At 38.7% G+C, this 21594-nt stretch overlaps 1 protein-coding gene across 2 annotated transcripts in view; it reads right to left on the bottom strand.

Moving 5' to 3' along the window:
• Positions 1–21594, bottom strand: part of fibcd1a (fibrinogen C domain containing 1a) — a 137901-nt gene that overhangs the window by 103333 nt on the left and 12974 nt on the right. For both annotated transcript variants that reach the window (XM_089119801.1, XM_089119802.1), the window contains one exon: positions 2290–2769. In XM_089119801.1, coding sequence (XP_088975927.1) covers positions 2290–2769 — 480 coding nt within the window. The remainder of the gene's footprint in view (positions 1–2289; positions 2770–21594) is intronic.

Here is a 21594-nt window from a genome sequence, read left to right as displayed (position 1 = left end):
ATGTTGGCAGAAGAGAGAAATGGTATCTTGTAAACACTGGAAGATTTGTTGAATGTTTGATAAACCTTAGTATTTCAGGCTCAAATTACTGTCAAGGATAAATAATCTCTTATTCTTCTGTAATCAGTGAGTGTTACACTCAAAAAAAGGTCATAAAGTGGGGACTTGTGGGACATTGTGAGTAATGGTGCTTGTGATTTTCCTACACTCTTCCATCTTGACAATCCAGACGGTGCTGATGAAGCCTTTAACATAATGACAGGTGAAGGAGAGGCAGTATGGTGCTTATGAAGTTAAACCGAACTATTTTAAAAATGCTATCAGCAAAAAGTTCGGCAAAATCTGCTTTTCATGAGGAAGCCGTCAAGGTCTGTTCACATGAAATCAGATGCTATTTAACGAAACAGAAGCACAATATGAGGAATTTGAATATATTTTGTGCTATATAAAAATGTATCACGGTTCCCCAAAAAATTATTAAGCAGCAAAAACTGTTTGATCATACTAAGAACCATTATAAATACAGATCACATAATTAATAATTGAGCACCAAAACAGAATATTAGAGTAATTTCTGAAGGATCATAGAGAAATGGCTGTTTGCCATCACATATATTAAAATAGGAAAAAAAGTTTATTTAAATAGTAATAATATTTCACAATATCACCATTTTGTACTAGCCTGGGTTTCCCCATACCACTTTGTGCAGCGCGATTTTATTCACGCTGCTAGGCAGTCTGGATCCCATTAGGGCTGTCAACTTTAGTCGTTTAGTCGACTAATGGCCGTCTTGGTCGCCTGACATTCTTATTGGTCGACCAGACGCATTTTTTTTTTTTTTTACCAAAAGAAATACATTTTCAATGATTTACTCCTTGATATTTATTCCTTTATAAAGCAGTTATTTATTACTGAATTCTAAATATAATAATTAGCCCATGTTTTATCCCCAACTTTAAATGATTTAATTTAGGCTATTTTTTGTAACTGTGCCACAGTTTAGCGTAGTAAGCGCACACACATAATACACTCGGGAACCGCACCTGTGTCTGGCTGCGCTGCTGCTCGCGCTCAGTAAGGGATATACCGGTAGGTAGTTTTGCTGTATTCATTCAGTTCACGCTACTTGTTTAGTCGACAAAATGTCCAAGAAATCCAAATCTTTTGTCTTCCAAAAATCCAAAACAAATCCAAAACAATCCAAAAATCCAAACATTTTTGTGGAAGTAGGCGACGGCGATCGCGTTGCTCCATGAGCGCGCACATCGCGTGTCTACATTTGAAATCGAACTTGAGCGCGCAAAAGACGTGAGCAGCCCTTTTAACGGCTTTATCATGCTGACTCAGATTGTGTTTTCGTTTTTATTTGTACACTTGACACATTTGAAAATAGCCTAAATAATGTAACAAAACGAAAATAAACCTATATGCCTTCTTACAACACAGCCTATTTCAGATTGATTTAAAGGCTATTTTGTTTTTTTGTGCCTTGATGGCTAGATCGGCTGGACAAAAGTTAACCGATAGCTTTGTAAGTAAAGAAAAATAGCCTGTATAAACGAGAGCTTTTGTTAAGATTTTTCATTATGTGGCAGATAGCAGTTAGCCTATATTTTTTTGTAGCGTGCGGTGCAATCAGGTGCACGATGGTGACGGTCACTATTAATAGACCTAGGACAGAGCTCCTGACTTTTTTCAGTAAAATAAAATCACTTAATTTTCAAAGAATTTCATTATTATTATAGTTTTATTTATTTTTGATGTTTTTTCGTTGTTGTTTTATAAATGCTCGATGACAATTGTCTAAAAAATGTTCAATCAAAACATCCGTTTTTTTTTTTAGTCGACTAATCGTTGCGCAGGGCAAGACCTTGGTCGACTAAGGATTTCTTTGGTTGACTACAGCCCTAGATACCATGGACCAAATTTTCGCCCTCAGCGAGGGGACCAATCACAGAACGGGGAGGGAGCAGCAAGACGATGACGATGACACACCGAAGGAGGTTTTTTTTTATACCTCTGGAACCAACATGGCAGCAGACCCAGAACCAGCCTAAAAGATAGTGAATGTGGTCGCATTTGCACGTTTAACCAACTTGCATAATTTCTTTAGTGAATCTGGCGCTAAAACTTGTGAACTCTCCCAGCATTGTATTTTAAAATCTCATTCTGCAAGTTTTTCAAACTTGGCATGCACAGGAATTTGCCTTTGTGGATAATGCTACGACTCCAGGGACAACATTCATTTCAGGCTGATTCGTCAGGTCTGCTCTTGGAGCACAACTAACCTGAATAAGCCTGCCCTGTTCGGTCTGCAGAGTGCTGAGCTCCTGTCCAATGTTGCCCTGGCCTTGTCTCAGAGCGTTGTACTCCATCTTCAGCTGACTGGCATGGGCGGACAGTTTGGCCACCTCCTCAGCCAGTTTAACAAGCAGAGCCCGGTCCTGCCCTTTCACTGACTTCAGATCAGTGTCGTGGTCGGTGAGAGAGTGCAGCAGTGAGGTTTGCACGCCCTCCAGACGCAGGAAGTTATTGTTGTAGTCGGGGCAGTTGGGGTCAATGAAGATGTTAATGCGGGAACCGTCGCCTCTCTCGATGGTTACCAGGGCATTAGCCTCATCCTGGTTAGTGCTGATGAGAGGGGGACCATCGGGGCCGCTGGGCGCTTGGTAATGGTTCATCAGAAGGATGATCCCGGTTACCGTGACAGCCAGTAACACGGCAACAAAGAGCAGGATGGTGCATAGGAGATAGCTACAGCTCATCCTCTGTAGAGAGCGTGAAAAACAGACACAGAACAAGATGCATTAGTATAAAAAAAAAAACATGTCTCAAAAGAAGCATTAAAATGACCAGCGTAGACGGACAGAAATGTGTTTTTTTTTTTTCTATCTCCCCAATACATTTTAATCTTAAATACAACTCTGCACTGATTAAACTCGCCGGAGGGCATATCAAATCTGACATATACTGATAACACAGATTCAAAAGTAGGTTTCCCACAACTGCAGCTTACAAATTTCTAAAAAATCCCTGTCGAGCATTAAACATGCATGGAGATGTCTCTTGAAAGTTTAATCTGCTATTATGTAACACCTGAAGACTCCTGAATGCATAAATTCAGGCTTTTCACAAAGGTGTTTATAAAAGACGGGAAAATGAAATCTATTTGCTCGGTTGCCTAAGACCTAATAGCCGTCCCTCGCTCTAGATAATTTAAGTCAGGATGATAGTATTGACAGAGCATGCAACCTCAACCAGTAGGATTTTCTCTAAGCCCAGACGTTCAGAATTGGGGATGCTCTGATAAAAGGATCATGGCCAAAGCAAACTGATATTGATTGTAATTACATTTCCATTTTTGGTGCACCATTTGCCTTTTGAATCATTATAAAGCTAAAATGCAACTCATTTAAATGGTTTGAGAAGCAAATAAACTATATTCACTGTGGGAGAACGAGAAAGATAAAAACAGATAATTACACATAATGTGTATCCTTTGCTCTTTGTTATATTGAACTAGGGCTGATGTATAATGTAAATATATGAAATTGCTCAAATCATCATTATGACTTCTGGGATCAGAATAAATTATATGCATACATTTATTTACATAACCCTTGCAGAATGTGCTGGATAAAATGAATCATAAAAGCTGCATGTTATTTTTCTGATTGCTGTTATTGTTAACCAGTTTAAAAGTTGACATAGCCTTGAATCTTTATAATGTGTGTTGTTACCTGGATGACAATTGTTTTTACTGCATGTTCATAAGTGTCTTGTTTGTCCTGAGCGGTTAAACTGCCCACTCTTCTTCAGAAAAGTCATCCAGGTTCAGCACATTCAGCATCTTCTGAATATTTAAACCCTTTCCAGCAGTGACAGTGTGATTTTGAGGTGAAAATGTTCACCTATTCTCAAGAAAGCATCAAGATCCATTAAGAGCCGGGGGTACGTATTCTGTTTAAAGATCATATTTTTTAATTTAGTATTGCACTCCAGAACAACATATATAACATATAAGTACAATTTTAATCATCCAATTCAAAATGTTTTCAATATTTTTGAGTTTTATGTCTACAGCCTAAATATTTTCACTGAAAAAACTTTACATATTAGGGCTATCATTTGATAAATAAATGAATTAAAGGAGTAGTTCACTTTTAAAAAAAACTTTTGCTGATAATTTACTCACCCCCATGTCATCCAAGATGTCCACATCTTTCTTTCTTCGGTTGAAAAGAAATTAAGGTTTTTGATGAAAACATTCCAGGATTTTCTCCATATAATGGACTTCATTGGGAACCAAACGGTTCAAGGTCCAAATGAGAGTGTCAGTGCAGCTTCAAAGCGCTTTAAACGACACCAGATGATGACTAAGGGTCTTATCTAGACTAGGACACTTCGAGTCAAGACTCAAAAAAAGATTCGTTCATTTTGATGAACGAGTTCGAACAGGAGTCACGAACGCTCATCACAGAACAGATTCTAAAACTTCAACTTTTTTACATATATTTTTTAAATGAGCGATCGTTTCGCTTGATAAGACCCTTATTCATCATCTGGTGTCATTTAAAGCCCTTTGACTCTGCACTGAAACTCTCATTTGGACCTTGAACCGTTTGGTTCCCATTGAAGTCCATTATATGGAGAAAATCCTGGAATGTTTTCATCAAAAACCTTAATTTCTTTTCGACTGAAGAAAGAAAGACGTGGACATCTTGGATGACATGGGAGTGAGTAAATTATCAGCAAAAGTTTTTTTTAAAAGTGAACTACTCCTTTAATTACATGATATGCTGAACAAAGCAAATAATATAGACACCAAAAAGACAAAAAATAGGCACACAAAATAGACAGCATTACTTTAAATGCAGTCTTCAGACATATTAAAAACACTTATGCATGCAAGCATGTTATCCTCTTATTGTGCATTAAAAATGTACCATGAAGCCGACGTACATGAGGAGGAGGGGCGGCAGAAGCTCATTTGTGAACACTTTACACTGATTTCTGTGATTGCCCAGGGCCCAAGCGGTGGGCTTGAATATAAACGACAAGATGAGCAGTGTTTCCTTTGAGGATCTAGGAAAGCACATCCCCACAGGGCAAAAGACTAGAAACCACAGATATAAGCCTTAAAGCTCAATATTACGGTTTGGTTAAGTGCCCAGAGTTGACAACTCTCTCATCCACGCGAGTGTGTGCCAGCGTGCAGACATGTGTGTGTGTGTGTGTGAGTGTGTGCATACAGCAACAAATACAGATATAACAACAAATGAAGTGAAGAACATTTGATGGGAAACTAGGGAATGCCACGCAGGCACTGAAGAGGGCTTGCTTATCATTTTGCTATGTCTTTTTATTCAGGGGGAGCCTCCATTGCTCGCCCCGCTGTTATAAGTGCCACTTCAATATTCCACTTGACAGCGGGTGCCGCTCCCTCGTGAGAGCTTCGAGTACATTTTCTACATTTATTTGTTGTACTTTTACATATATGCCAGAGTGACTCAATGCCCATGTGCCATAGTACCATTTATGATTGAAATTAAATCACTGACACTCAGGCTGAAGCAGAACACAAGCTACAATAAGATTATTTCTGCTTTCCTGGTCGGGCCAAATTTCTATTCGCAGTTCAGAAACATATTCACTAGCACAACAAAAAATGTCATAAATAAAAGATTATAAATGTAAATGAATTTATACAGCATATTAGCCTTATTTATGCTCACACTTTAGATTAGGCTCTAATTCCCACTATTAACTAACTATTAACAATGGCTTTTGCCTCAGTAAACTCCTAATTACTGCTTATTAATAAGGTTGTTAAGTTAAGGTATTTGGCAGGATTAAGGGATGTTGAATATGGTCATGCAGAATAAGGCATTAATATGTGCTTCATAAGTACTAATAAACAGCAAATATGCACAATATCTAACTAGTTAATAGCCTACTGGTTGTTGATTTTCAACCTATTCAAATACCATGCAAAACATTTTTAATAGATAAATAAAACTATAACTAAGAAAAATATTCAAGCCAACTTAATTGAAGTTTAAAAACTTGCCAACAAGTGGATTTTTTGTCACAGAAAATCAAAGTTTTAGGGATACAAAAATCCATGTTCATTAAGATAATTTCAAAGATATAGTGATAGAACAATTAGGCAAGTCGTAAGGCCAATAGTCATAAATCAGGGTGCAAGCAACACCAAAGTCATGGGTTTGATACACAGGAAACTGATAAAACATATACTGTAGCTTGAATCCACTACTTTACACTACTTTGAATAAAAGCATTTGCCAAGTAAGTGCGACATTTCCATTTGAAGTTAAATCACCAAGTGTTGTACACCTGCATGCAAACACACAGTCACGGATGCACTAAAAAAGGCATACACCCCCCGAGATGTTGATTTAACAGTCACTCCTGTGAATAATAGCACTTGCTCTGATGCAAAAACACACTGTAAAAGACATCTAAATTGACGATAGCTGTGTTTTGTCCCAGAGTCATGGATATATTATTCTGCAGAGGTTTTATATTGTATTTCCATACGTCTGATAAAGAATCTCTTCACAAGACACCAATGAACAAAAGCAAAAGCGGAGCGTCAGAACGTCCCACAGCGTCCAGCACAGGCATTGTCATATTTATTTTAAAGATAATTAATGTGCACAAAAGACTCCAGCCTACTTCATCATGCAGCACCAGGCGAGAGCGGTCTCAAATCAATTTGTTACAATAAAGCAACAATACCTGCTGTCTGCTGGAATTAACCGGGCTTATATCTGACCCCTCCACTGTGAGCATATCGCATACAGCGGCGTGGCAACAAAGACGCGGGCGAGGCCCGACTTTTCCCTCCAGAGCAGCCCTGCGAGAAATCCTCACCGACACAATGAGGCAGCAAGCTCGTCTATTCTGTGTACAAGTGCCCCATCAATCTTGCTCTTCTTCATTGTGATAGAGCCTCTCTACGGGTGTTTACGAGAAAAAAAAACTGGGACTCGTAAACATTCGACCGCCATTCCACGACTTGCATCTTAACTAGGCCACAGGCCCTGACATCAGCCGCCTTCAGAGGCATCGACGCACCTTTACTTCCCTCTCACACAGTCTAGTGGGCAGATGCCCCCTGAACAGACACAGGTTAAGATTAGAGGGCCACGCTTAGCTGAGCGCAGACAATATTTGATAAGGGCTTTTATCTATCGAGGCTCTTGAATGAGGAGAGGTGAAACAGAGGAGCTGCGGAACAAAAACACCACCGCATTCTTTCCACCGCCCACCTCAGACCTATGAGACCCGCGGCGAATCGACACTGATACCGGCCACAGGAACTGAGAGGTCGGTCAAATGCACTGACACGAAGGGAATGTCACCTGACAGAGCTGGTGATTGCTTATTTGGGGAGGTGTAGGCGAGGTGTCAGGTTCTGCTCTTGACAAAAGAAGCATAACAGAGAAACAGCCTTCCTATTAGAAATAGCAATAAAATCCACATAATAGCCCAATAGTTTCTCCCTGAGAGCAATGACATAAAACGGACAGCAAATGAGAACCAAATCATAAGTAATGTAAAGTTATAATCATTTCTCTCTTCCGTGGTTGTGAAAAAATTAAGAATTGAACTTTTCGATTCATTTGTGAATTTGAATTGAATTGAACTGGCCACAGGAATTGAATTGGAATTTAAAAGGCATTCTCAATTCACGAACCCTTGGTCTTCTCTAAACTTTCAGGACATATTTAGAAAGATCCTTCAAGGATCCTTACTGGAGGACAGGGGTGTTTATTGGAAGTCATATCAGGTAACTACTTGGGCGCCGCAGGGTTCTTCTGTTTATTTCATTAAAGAAATTCAAGAGAAAAGTCTGAGAAAAAGTTCAAATATAATTGAAGAACTCCATTAAGTCTCCAGGGCTATGGAAAAGTAACCTCCAAGCAATAAAAATGTCCTCAGGGTGGTTTCGCTCATCATTAGTTTAATTGTAGGCTATATAAGTTGAGCTACCAGGGAAAATTGTCTTTTCTCTGTTCTCGAAACAAAAGATTCTCTTTTTGGAAGGGTCGGCATCCCTTGAGACACATGTGGTTTAATCATAACTCAATCAATCAATAAAACCTGAACCACATTCATTGGGTTTGTGTGTCCTTCTTATCTTATGAATGCAGCTCTGCTGATTACAAATCATGAGAATGTGAACTGCCTCAGGTTCATATTGGTTTTTCAATGAATGCATGTGTTCTGAAGGGGTTTCAAAACAATGAACAGCCAGTGAGGTTGCAGGCAATTTCAACAGTGATTAAAAGGCTGTTAGGGATGAACTTCACTTTAAGGTCAGAGCTTTTAAAGTCACTTTTTAGATGTCACATGTTCTAATATACAGTGATCTTATTGCAAAGATGACCTTGACACAAGGTTTAAGTGAATATTAAACTACACTAAGCTTTTAGAAGTACACGTTCATAGAAATACAAATCTAGGATATGTATGTTGCATGTGAGAAGACTACGATGTGAATACTAAGACTTAGCAGGCATTGTTAATTCCTTAGGCCCTTGGAAATATGTCATTTCTAATGTCAAGGTGGTAACCATTATATCATTTACTTTTATATTTATTTATTGAACTGATCATTTTATCTAGTGACAAACGTAGCACAAATCAAAAGTAAGTGGAATAGCATTGAGCTTCTGGGCGTACAAAAGTAGGAAAATTGTGTCCGAACTGTATTTTACTTTAGAATTTGAACCCGTGGTCAGTTCGCTTTTACTTGGCATAACTACAAATAACACAAGTATGTCAACATCAGTGTTGGGTGTAACTAATTACTAAGTAATTAGTTACTGTAATTTAATTACTTTTCCCTTGAAAATGTGAAGTAAAGGATTACTCTTCATTTATCTGTAATTTAATTACAGTTACTTCTGATGTAATTGAGGTAAATACTGTGTATAGATCAATCCGATCTCACAGCGATTCGTATGCATTTTATGAGGTGTCTAAATTGTACGACCGCACTCGTACAAATTCGTATGAATTATTGTAAAATATGTATGAAAAAAGTGTGAATTGTCATGAGATCAGAAATAAAAAAATAGTGGGTTTAACATCAAAATGTATTGTCTGATGCTAAAAAGTGTGTTTTTATAATGTAACCTTCTCAACCTTGGTCAGTTTAAGGATAATTCATACAATTTTATAGTATTTATTTGAAAGAATTAAAACAGATTCATGTCTATCCTTGTATTATTCAGCTGGTTGAAATTGATATGGGATTTTGAAAGTAATTAAAAGTAATTAAATACTTTTTAGAGAGAGTAATTAGTACAGTAATCTAATTACACTGTTGAAGGGGTAATTAGTAATTAGTAGTTAATTACTTTTTTAGAGTAACTTACCCAACACTGGTCAACATTTACACAAACATTTTGTTAATACATGTGATGGAGCACCATCTTTGTGAGACAGACTGTAAGCTACTGTTTATGTCCACACTTAACGGATAAACAGATTTAAACTAAGACATAATAATATAAAAGTCAGATGGACGGCACTCCCAATCAGCACCCGATCATAGACTTGATGATGTATACCAAAATATTTTCTTTAGCTCAGGGGTCCCTTTATCTTGCAATAAAATCTACCGCTCCTGCTGAAATATTGAGGTGCCTCAAGGCTCTAATCTAGGCCCGATCTAATCTTCTTATAAGAGCTTAAGTTGGAAAGATGCTCTCCCAGCTGTGCACATACATTCAGAGGGTGAAATAAACAGGCTGGCAGTCAGACATATGTAGTTGTTTACTTTTTCCCCTGAGGAACATATCTCCCTGTTTTAAGAGTCCTGGGTATTCATTAACTACTGTACGGGTCTTGATGAGTGACCTTTTAATGTTCTTAATGCTTCAGCAGAAAACCAATCCCAGACAGATGAAAACGCATCTGTCTGGGATTCGATCAATGGGATTGGATCCGCATCAATATGTGTGTTGACCAACTAATAGCATACATCCAGACTATAGGGTATTTATATTCATTAGGGTTGAGAACCGAGAACGAGGTCTTATTAAAAAAAAAAAAGCTAAATGATTTCCTTGAATTCACGTTCTGATAATGGCATTTAGGCATGCATTCTTTTACCGATGCAGATAGTCGTGCACCAAAATACCAGTGTTGTAGTACTCGAGACTCGGACTCGTCTCGGACTCGGTCTCGAGACCATATTTTAATGGTCTTGGTTAGGGTTGGGTATCGAGAATCGAGTATCGATTGGAACCGGGACTAACTTTTCGTTTTTCCCGGAATCGTTCAAAAGTTAAAATTTCGATTCCTAGTTTCGATATTCACAGTCTGCCGAGCGGAAAAAGAAACCGCTGAACAACACCAACGAAGAAGCGTCTACCGGAAGTGTTGGCATAACCGCGCGAGTTGAACATGAGTAGCTTACGTCGGCTGTCCAACGTGTGGCTTCACTTTTCTAAAAAAATAACGAAATCTCGGCAAAATGCAAAATTTGTGACAGGAGTATTTCCTTCAGAAAGACCGTTGGTTAGCAAGGTTAGCTAAACTTTTTTGACCCTGCCTCTTAAAAGAATCGGAATCGAGAATCGTTAGGAACCGGAATCGAAACAAGGAATCGGAATCGGAATCAGAATCGTTCAAATTCAAACGATACCCAACCCTAGTCTTGGTCTTGTCATGGACTCGTGTGCATTTGGACTCGGAAATGACTCGTACTCGAACATTTTTTTTTTTTAGGACTCTGACTTATTCCCGAGTCCACTCGAGATCAATTCAAAAATATTTTTCATGATTATTAATGTATGTTAATAAAATATTTCTTTAAATTGATTGACACGCCCAGTGATTGGTGATTTTCTAGTGCGTCTAGGTGATTAACTGCGCATGACAAATTGTAATAAAATTACTTTTAACACCACCTACTATGTGGCCTTTTTACCCTAAACTGATCATATTTCTTAAACTCTAAGTAAATTTAAAAAGTAAATTAGGTAATCAACCCTCACTGGTCTCGGTCTCTACTCGGACTCGACTGTCTCTGGTCTCGGATTCGACTCTCTTTGGACTCGGTCTTGACTCGCACTCGACTCTCTCTGGTTTCGGTCTCGACTCGGACTCGAGTGAGGTGGTCTCGACTACAACACTGCAAAATACTCATGCAATGATGAAGCTAAACATACAGCACAGCTAATTTAGATTTCCAAACAATTGACTCTTTAACTCTCAATTGTTGCTACCATGGTTTAGATCAAGGCTTCATCTGAAGACCCCTAGAGCACTTTCAGACCCCTTCAAAAACACAAGTCTTAAACGTGGTCAAGCTCCAGTTGTTTAGCAAATTAGACGCTTGTAAGGCCAAACGCCTGAAAGCATCGCCCGTCAACACGAATTAAGGGATCACTACGCTGTTCACTCTGAATTACACAGCAACCCGAGGTCTAAAAAAAATATCTTGTGATACAACTTTAAAGCAGAAATCCCAACGAATAAGTCTTAGCGCTTTGGGCAGACCAGATGTAGGGGATTATTCTTAATCTGCAAAATGGCCACACAAATTTAGCTCTTCTTCTCCAGTTCATTTATCACTAACGTCGCATGGCAGTAAGACGCGGGAACCCAAGCACAGACTCGTACTGCTGCATCCGCTCAAATGAAAACACACACATGCATTCACACAAACCAGCGCAATCTGCTGGCTAAGAATATGTGGCTTCATTAGCCGGTTTGAAATGATAAATAGTTTACTGTGCGTGGGGTGGAGGGGGGGTCTCTGCCCGAGGCTGTCAAAAGCAGAATGTTGCACCAGCTCCACAGAGGCTATTAAAACAGCATCGCACTAAAGTGTGAACTGCTTTTCTGAGCCAATAGGTGATGACATCCTGAGAAGGGGCCCTCTGTGTCTCTTCGAAACATCTCACGAGCATCCCCAAAGCAGATAACAGCGCCTCGCCAAAAAATCTGACGAGTTACTGGCGGGTCAAAGCACTGCGACGTGCTCATTACAGCCTGAGGTGAGCGATAAAAATAATTCTACTTCCTGCATAGGGTGAGAGAGGTAAACAAGGCAGGGGTAATGAATAAGCATTTGTCGTAGTACTCGTAGTGCGCTTACAGTTAATTAAAATGAAAAAGAAGCCATGTTTTTTTCAAGCAGAGAAACTTCAAACTGAGAACTGCACAACAAGTGCAGGTCAAAAAACAGCGCTCTTTGTATAAATATTGCAGGGTCTTTTTGTCCATGAGCACAGTGTGACGTTTACTGAAGGCATTTTCAGAGATCTTCTCGAAGGAAATAAACAGGTGCCACAGAGAACAGAGGAAATAAACACTTCAATGGCATATATTGCTTCATGAAATTGCTGCCATGTGCTGCTAAAGTGGATCTGTGAACTTGGCCATCAATTTTTAATCATAATCCTCCTGCACTGACCCTAAACCTCCGTTCTTCAAACGTTAGATAACTTTGACTTGTGTGTGTGACTGTGTGGGAAAGTGTGTCTGCTCTCTCTTGTAACAACCGAGACAAATCAGACACAATTATTTGTTATATTAAACAAATAATCTTTAAAACTCACTCTGGGATCTACGGACCCCTTCCCAAACAGGGCAAGAAGGGCCTAAGTTACCATGACTCCTCACTGATAACTAAGGTTTATTGCTGTAAAAAATGTGTTCACATGGAAAAATCACCCACAGCCCTTAAAACAGACTTTTCTGCATTCGTTCATGGACTAACATGCACCCCAAGACACTTGTACATTATATCTGATGTCTGATGATACTATCTATTTTACGATAGAACCAACGGTCAATAAAACTTCAATTTTACCAGATTTGGTCAAACTGGGGTTGGTACTTTGAAGATCGAAATGATTCTGTATATATGTCGACGCTGCTTCATCCACACGAAGATGCGTTTCACTGTATACATATAATTTTTTTTATCGGATTATTCAGCCAATCCGTATATTTTGTGAAACGATGATGTCATCACATCATGTGTCGGCTGCGTCACACGCCATCTTCGTCGTCTTCTTCTTGGTTCGTATACAGCGCGCATGGTTATGTCAGAGAATGTCTAATTGAAGAGAATTGGCACTGCCTGGTTACTTCCGGGTTAAGGACTGGCTGCAGTAACGCGCCTCTGTCCATGCGGGGGCGCTCGCGGTCGAGTGCAGAATGAATGGGAGTCAATGGGGTTTCATCCCCAGAAATCCACTTTTCTCAGGAAGTAATTTTTTGTCAAGTAATTTTAAAGTTGCATGCAAAAGGGAGGGCTAAGAAAATACACTCAGCTGAAAATTGCATTTTTAAGTTCACTTATCTGTTCTAAAAATCCGTTCAAAAATGTGATGACGTCACACAACAGCAGAATGCTAGCGTGTTCCGGCCAACAATGGCCTAACATGTAAGAAATCAAAAGGACATAAGTACTCGTTCATTCGACTTTTGGCCTATAATCTATATTGAACTTGCGAAATCAACAATAAAATCTATTTTGATTTAACGACAAGCCGGTGAAAGAGACACATTTAGCCCCATAAACTCCCATTCATTCTGCACTCGGCCGCGATCACCTCCAGTGGAATTCTAATGGAACTGCAACCAGGATGATGCACAATGGGGCTAAATAGGAAGTGCCAAGGCTCTCCGTTAGACGGGCTCTGGTTATGTGCATGCTCAAAGTCTTCTTCTCCGTGTATAGTGTATCTTTGTGGCAGAATTACAGCGCCCCATACTGGTCTGGCATATATACTACACCGATTTCAGTTCGTTTCAGTGGTTTCGTGTGTACGCAGATATTTCTTGAGACGATACCGTGTTTACGGATTTTTTTTTTAGAACGAGGAAAAAAAGAAATCGGATAGGGAATGCACCGGCTTCGTGTGGACGTGGCCTTAGTATTACAAGAATCTTTAATAGTTTCTTCATCAGCGACCAATCCAGCTGCACATGCAAGTGAGCACACTTGAGACAGAGTCATAAATCATTGCTCATAGGTCAAGCCAACCCAGATGGGTGGAACCTTTCTCAGGTTTTATATGGACTCTACACAAGCCCTTCCCTCTCTTGGCCTTCTCGGTACATTCGGGTTTTTCACGACCAGCCATGTGCACGTTCAGGAGAGAGAGGACTCTCTCAACCACAACAGAATCAAGGACAACATCAGGAGTTTGGCACAATTTCCTCAATTAATGTAGAAGTTGTCAATTGCAACTCCAACCATTAACTCTTCCAACTTCCTCCCTTCTCCAGGTTGCTCTGCGTGGCCTCTCCGGCCCAGGGCCGGCAGGCCACAATCTGCACTCCAGCCATCTGCTCATGTAGAGAGAGAACTTTCAACCAGAACAGAGTCAAACCATGCCAGTTCATCACCATTTCTTCATTCAACGCAGAAGAAATCGATTGAGACTCGTGGAACCATCAAAATCCTTCTTCAGGAACATGACAAAATCATTTCACTGCAAAGGCCATGCAAGTACTGTGCATTTAACAAGGTGCTTTGAAAATAATAAGCTGATGGATCTTTTCCATAGTTCCATTTCCTGCGTCCAATTTCATTTTACCATTTTATGTGTGATTGAATGTATGTGTATTTAGATTAGTTTGCGATTTAGTTAATAAAACTTGTGCACAATACGTATTTGGTTCTGATTGCAACAAAGTTGATTTTACGATTTAGATTATACAGGCTCTTAGTAAAAAAGACATTTCCCTTCCCTGGAAATGATATTGGGAATTTGACCAAATATTCATAATTGTGTGTTGAGATTGATTATTAATATTTATTTTGCGCTAATTTGATACACTCTGTTGAATATGCCTTGCCTTTTAAGCTATAGAAAAGAAAGCTCAAAATTGAGCTTGTAATAAATCGTAAACAATTCACTAAAGACATTTAAACACGTGTCTTTTTTCTTATGAGAGAGAATCAATTCATTCAAAAGAGTTAATTCTGCCTTGGATTGTTTGGAAATATATTGACGTAGCAATATTGTGTCTACAAAGAAGAGAACCAATGAGGTTCATTCTCATGTCACCCAGCACGTTTGAGCCTCAGCAAGAATGAGATCCATTCTAGTGTGTTCCGCAGCACGTTTCAGCTTTCACGACAACCAAAGAGGTTTGGCTGAGCTACTGTTTGTATTCGCAGATCAATGTTTATAGTGAATAAAAGCCCAAATAAAATCTTAGTAGAGTTCATCATATAAAGCGATCGAGTCTCTTCAGAAAATTTGGACTGAACCGTTCAATTCATATGGATTAGTTTTACAATCTCTTTATAAGCATCACAGTGGTAGTTGCTTAGCGGTCAAAGGACGGACAGAAATCTCTCAGATGCATGCGAACTATCCCTTTTGGTGAACTATCCCTTTAAAACCAACTTTTTCTTTAATTAACCATAGTATATAAAAACATTACCATACTCGCAATTGTTTGGCGAAATATTCACTGAGCTTAAGATATTACAGAAGACAAATCTGCATTAGCTACTTTGGGAGTGTCCACATTATCTTAAAGTCAAAGTATATTGCTAAATACAACAGAAAGTGTTTATAACTGCAGTGTGTCCACTCAAATGACTGTTGACATGATTTAGCCTCAGTGTGTGGTGTGTGTGCGGCTTGTGTATGCGTAACTCGGCACCGTGGCAAGCAGCAGTGACAGTGCCTTCTCTCTGCAGGCTTGCCTGTCAGTGCACTCCAAGGACAGGCAGCGATGTGTGCAGGCAGCGATTTGTCTTTCAGGCCTCTTCTGGGCTCCAGAGAGCTGCTTCTGCATGGATGCCATAAGTCACCATTCACACTCTTCCTTTCCACTCTCTAATGGCTGACACACAGAAGTCAACTCGGGCTTTGCTCTGACACGCTGGATCAAAACTGCAGGGGACAAAAGATCAGCCTGTACACACATAAACACACACACACATGGACCAACGGATGCCATTTGAGAGAAAGCAAATGCATGAGATGTAAAAGCACTTCACATCTGTATGATGCCAGCAGTGAGCACACGTATCTCAAAATGTTATTTTGCCGTGTTTGAGAAGCAAGTGAAATGTTGTTTCGGATGTCTTGTGTACAAGGAGAATATGAGTTCTACATCCTTCATGCAAAAGTTCAAAGGAATGAGACATTTTCAGGAGAAATGCATTTGTGACATTTAGTCTGAAAATAAACACCATTCCAGAGGTGCTTTATATAATTTCACTGGAACATCACAATTATTCTCAAGTGCTTTGTTTAGTAGAAATTAGAGAGAGAAAAAAACAGTTTTGCAGCAATTTTTTAACAAAGATAAATTGGTAACACTTTGCAAAAAGGTCTTATTTGTTAACATTTGTTAATGTATTAACTATAGTACTGTACACTAATAATGAGCAATACATATGTTACAGTATTCATTCATATTGCTTGATATGTCAGTATATATATAATATATATATATATTAAGTACATATTTAAATATGTAAATCTATTTGTAGCATACTTACCGCTACTTAAACAGTGAGAAATATTATCACAGTATTTCAGTATGGTCAATATGCTATAATATAATATAATACAAAGAGGCCACAAAATTTCAAAGGTGAGGCAAGATTTTAGTGTTAAAATTCAGCAACCGAGAAAGAAAAAAGGAAAAACTGTATCACTCACGGGAAGTCACAGTTTGAGGTAGTTAATAATGGTCATTTCTTTCTGTTACAGAGAGGCTTTTTTTCCCCCAGAAAGCCATATTTACAGCCTGCCAGGAAATACTACTGGGAGAAAATGTCTCGCTGAAACAATTTGTGATATATTTCCATAAAACCTTACAGAATTGTAAGGGTCAAACAAAATGTTTTCAAGTCGCGTTTTAAAAAAAATACAAACCAGAAAGATACCGTCAATCAAAATCGTTTTAAAATTCAGCATATTATGCGCGGACACTCAATATTGAAGCTTTCACACACTTACGATCACCATCACGAAATGCACTTCGCTTTAAAATGGAGACCTTCAAGAATTAGCCGGTAATTTGAGCACAAAACCCTCTGAATGGCACGCGCTTTGAACCCTGGCATGTGCTGAGCATTTAAAATGACACAGCCGGTTAGGGCTTCACAGTGCAGAAACTAATTAGATTGTCCATAATGGATTCCATCTCACTTTATATGATGTGACTTGACAGCTGCCAAAGCTGTTGTGAAGTATGAAACAATTTGTGTGTGTGTGTGTTTGAGTGTAATAATTCGGCCCCTCATTTCTGGCTTTCCAGATATGATGTGTGTGATTCTAAAATCCCAGTCAGTCGATGGCCAGCTCTCCGTAGAGGTCAAATCCATTTGCGCCTCTTGCAGGTGGCATCACACCAAGATGACCCCCGGGTCAGACCGGCACCGAAAACAGCCTTTTAAAAGCCATCAGAAATCCCAAGTCACATGCACAAACTCAAGGATGTTATGTCAACACAAATGCACAGTAAAAGTAAAGGTGGGCTGGGGTGAAATAATGCCACTGGTTCGCCTAGTGACTGATGCACATGGTCCAGATTTTGGGCCGTGGTGCTCATGATCAGATTGAACAGATTCTGGTGGCATGAAGATGCTATTTCTATTCAATTGCTTTGGTGATCTTTTGTCAGTCAGCTTTTAAAGTTTATAATTTAGAGTGTGACAACGAACGTTTCACTGTTCGCATTCTACTAAGCCTCACAACCAAACCAATCACTTCACAAGTGGGCCATTTAACATTAACATTTGTTGGATGGTAAAAATCCTATAAATGGTCACAAAATGTTTTACTAAAAGGCTTAATGGTTGCTTAGAAAAGCAAAACAATGTCTCCACAACAAATTTTCAACGATGACCAGAGAAAACAAGAGTTAAGAGAAAAAGCAATGCAGTACTAAGAAGGCACAAGTACTTCTCCTAGCAACTTAAATGAAGACCTGCAATCTCTCTCAAAATGTGAGCCAAACTAGGTTTCAAATAGCAACATGGCATCATGACTTTGCGTAAACATACACGCCAATTTCAAGTCAAGTGGCGTGTTATCGATACGCATTTTGAGCTATACGCGTGTATGTCCACGCCGAAACGAACCGTCATGTCTACGCCGTTAAACGTCTGAGTGATTTTACGTGTACGTACACACCGTTAAATGTCCGAGCGAAACGAAGCAAAATGTAGATCTACATCTGGGAGCGAATTTTTTTTTTCCTAGGATGGTAGGGGAAGACTCATACATGTTATTAACCCCAGTGACGGGTAGGTTTAGGGACGGGGTTGGGGTAGGTCATATATATTTATATAGACAGTAATGTAACATGCTGAAAAGTGATTATGTGTGTTGATAGCAAGGCAAAAATGGAAATACGAATTGGCGTGTCATACATACGCCACTTTATGAGATCAATCTGCAAAAAGCATCACCAATGACAAAAAAATACAATCTAACTATTTCACAGACGTGGCTTAAAGGATTAGTTCACTTTTGAAAAAACGTTTGCTGATAATTTACTCGCCCCCATGTCATCCAAGATGTCCATGTCTTTCTTTCCTCAGTCGAAAAGAAATTTAGGTTTTTGATGAAAACATTCCAGGATTTTTCTCCATATAATGGACTTTAATGGGAACCGGATGGTTCAAGGTCCAAAAGACAGTTAATAACTGTTTCAGATGCAGCTTTAAATGTCTTTAAACGATATCAGACGATGAATAAGGGTCTTATCATGCGAAACGATCGGTTATTTCAAAGCTTATTCCAAAAATGTAACTTTTCTAAGGACAAATGCTAGCCTAGCTCTATTCTGTGAGGCTCTATTCTTGTAACGTCACGTAATATGTAATTACGTTCAAAAGGTCACGGGCGACATAGCCGGAAGTACAGAATCAAAATCGTCCGACATCGTTGTTTTACCTTTTAATTCCTTTTTTGTAAACGGCGTTTGAGTTAGTTTTCACGTTCAACCTATGCGTTCAACTTGTAAACACTCTGACTCTGTACTTCTGGCTACGTCGCCCGTGACCTTTTGAACGTAATTAGGTACTACGTGACGTTGCAAACGCGCCTCACAGAATAGAGCTAGGCTAGCATTTGTCCTTAGAAAAGTTACATTTTTGGAATAAGCTTTGAAATAACCGATCGTTTCGCATGATAAGACCCTTATTCATCGTCTGGTGTCGTTTAAAGACATTTGAAGCTGCATCTGAAACAGTTATTAACACTATCTTTTGGACCTGAACCATCCGGTTCCCATTGAAGTCCATTATATGGAGAAAAATTCTGGAATGTTTTCATCAAAAACCTAAATTTCTTTTCGACTGAAGAAAGAAAGACATGGACATCTTGGATGACATGGGGGTGAGTAAATTATCAGCAAAAGTTTTTTCAAAAGTGAACTAATCCTTTAAGCCAAGTCCCAGACTAAAATGATGCTAACTGAAAGCAAACTGTACTGACATACCATTATTTTGTCTCAAGATGTACACCAGGACGTTTAGAAAAGCTACTTAAATGCCCTATTTGAACTTAGGCCTAATCCTGGCTTAATCTAAGCCCTGTCTGTGAAACCAGACCAATAGTTTTCAGATTGCTCCCGTTATTTTGCATGCAGAAAGTAGAAATACTTTCCTGCCCTAAAGCCATCAATCATACAGAGTGTTGCAAAATATACGTCTGCCCACAGGAACTTCTACGGCAATGTCTGCTTGCAGAAAAAATTACTTTAAACATTAAGGGAGACATTAGTCTGATTCTTCAATTGAGTCAAATGAAGAAGGTTGTGGTTATTTTACTAGGTGTCACAATCCAATCTGTAAAGGTCAGAGTAAAGTTGGTCTGCACTGGGTTTTGGCCAGGTTTTAGTCTTAAGTTTCCAAGAGGCTAAAATAGATGAAGTGGATCTGTAAATGGCTTGTTTCCTAGCCACTATTGACAGCACAGGTTTGGGGAAGTTATGGAAAAACTTGACTGCGACACTACAGGGAATCTACAATAGCAGTCAGTGGGTGGTTGACAGAAAGCATGCAGCAGAGCAGGACCGTCGTAATGAGCAATGCATTAAATATAAAGGTCTGTGAGACATTATGCAGAGGAGAATGGCCATTAACATCCTTACTATTTGGCTTGAAGCAAAAAGGAGATGTCAGCAAAACTCCATATTTTCAAACGTTGACCCCATCATTACTGTTAAATCTGCAGAAAACCATCTCCTCTTCAGGTCATTTTGAGAAAGAATTATTGTATGATTGTTCTGCTCTCCAAAAAGCACTAGATCAATGATGTGAATCAACTAACTGCAGTGCGGTCATAAAACATATGTTGGCCTTTGTGCACACAATACATCAAATACTGTACTGTATCAATCGTTTTTGGTCACACGATAAAATTACATCATAAGTCAACAACCAGAGAAACAGGATGAAATATCACATTCTGCACAATACTTCAAAAAGAGTACAAACGAGGACAAGTAAAGGACTGGGTGATTAAGCTAAAACCATAATTTTTCAATATTTTCTACCAATACTTGACAGTATACTATATATATCGTAACTTTTGGCAGTTCCTTCCTGAGGCAGTAAGTGTATTGCATTATGTTTTTATTAACTTACTAGTAATAAAGTTTACTGTAGTTAAGTGGGCATCAGTTTTTTTCTGTAATTTTGGCAAAAATCTCATGTTATAAAAGACAAAGTGCAACGCACAGGCTATTTCAGGCAGTATTGGCTATGACTTGACGACAAATCCTAGACTAAGACTCTCTTCTTCGCTCCTCAAATACATAAAACATTAGCCTTTTTATTTATACATTGTTTCTGGTTTCTGCCCTACAAAACATATACCTTAATATTCATGTATTTTCTATTAATATGTATAAGATTTTTCTTCCCAATCAGAGGAACCACCATTTCGATCAAGGAGCAACTGCAAAGAATTAGATACGAAATATGAATTAAAACAGTTTAAAAATAAATTAAATAAATAATCAATTCATATTTTCTCCCACGATTCTTACACTATTAAGAAAAAAGATAATTAATAACTTTTTTATATGATTACTAATAATATAACAATTATAATATAATATAATATCCTAAAAAGTATTTATTACACTAAAAGTGATATTTACCTACACATGTTTTTACATTTTCATTTATGAAAAATACCACATAGGGACTTTTGTCCATATTTTTTTGAGTGAGGATGCATCTCAAACTCAAAAGTCATGACAAAAGGAAGTAATGACAGAATCTTTAGGAAACTTAAAGGGGTTCTAAAAAGAACATAATTTTGTGTATTTGGTTTAATGCAATGTCTTTATGTGGTTTTAGGTTTTAAAAAAAGTCATTATTTTACACATACCGTACATTATTGTTGCTGAAACAGATTGATTTCTACAAAGCTCATCGTTCTGAAAAGCGCGGTGCGCTCTGATTGGCCAGCGATCCAGTGCATTATGATTGGCCAGAATACCTTAAGCATGTGATGGAAATGTCACGCCCCTTACCATATTTGGAACATCAGCTCCCTTATCAATTCATGCCCAAATCTGATCCAGATGACCAAGCTGATCGA

Source organism: Pimephales promelas, chromosome 14 (assembly GCF_988280905.1).
Source record: "Pimephales promelas chromosome 14, fPimPro1.hap1.1, whole genome shotgun sequence".
NCBI classification, from domain to species: Eukaryota; Metazoa; Chordata; class Actinopteri; order Cypriniformes; family Leuciscidae; genus Pimephales; species Pimephales promelas.
This window is presented reverse-complemented; position numbering and strand designations above follow the sequence as displayed.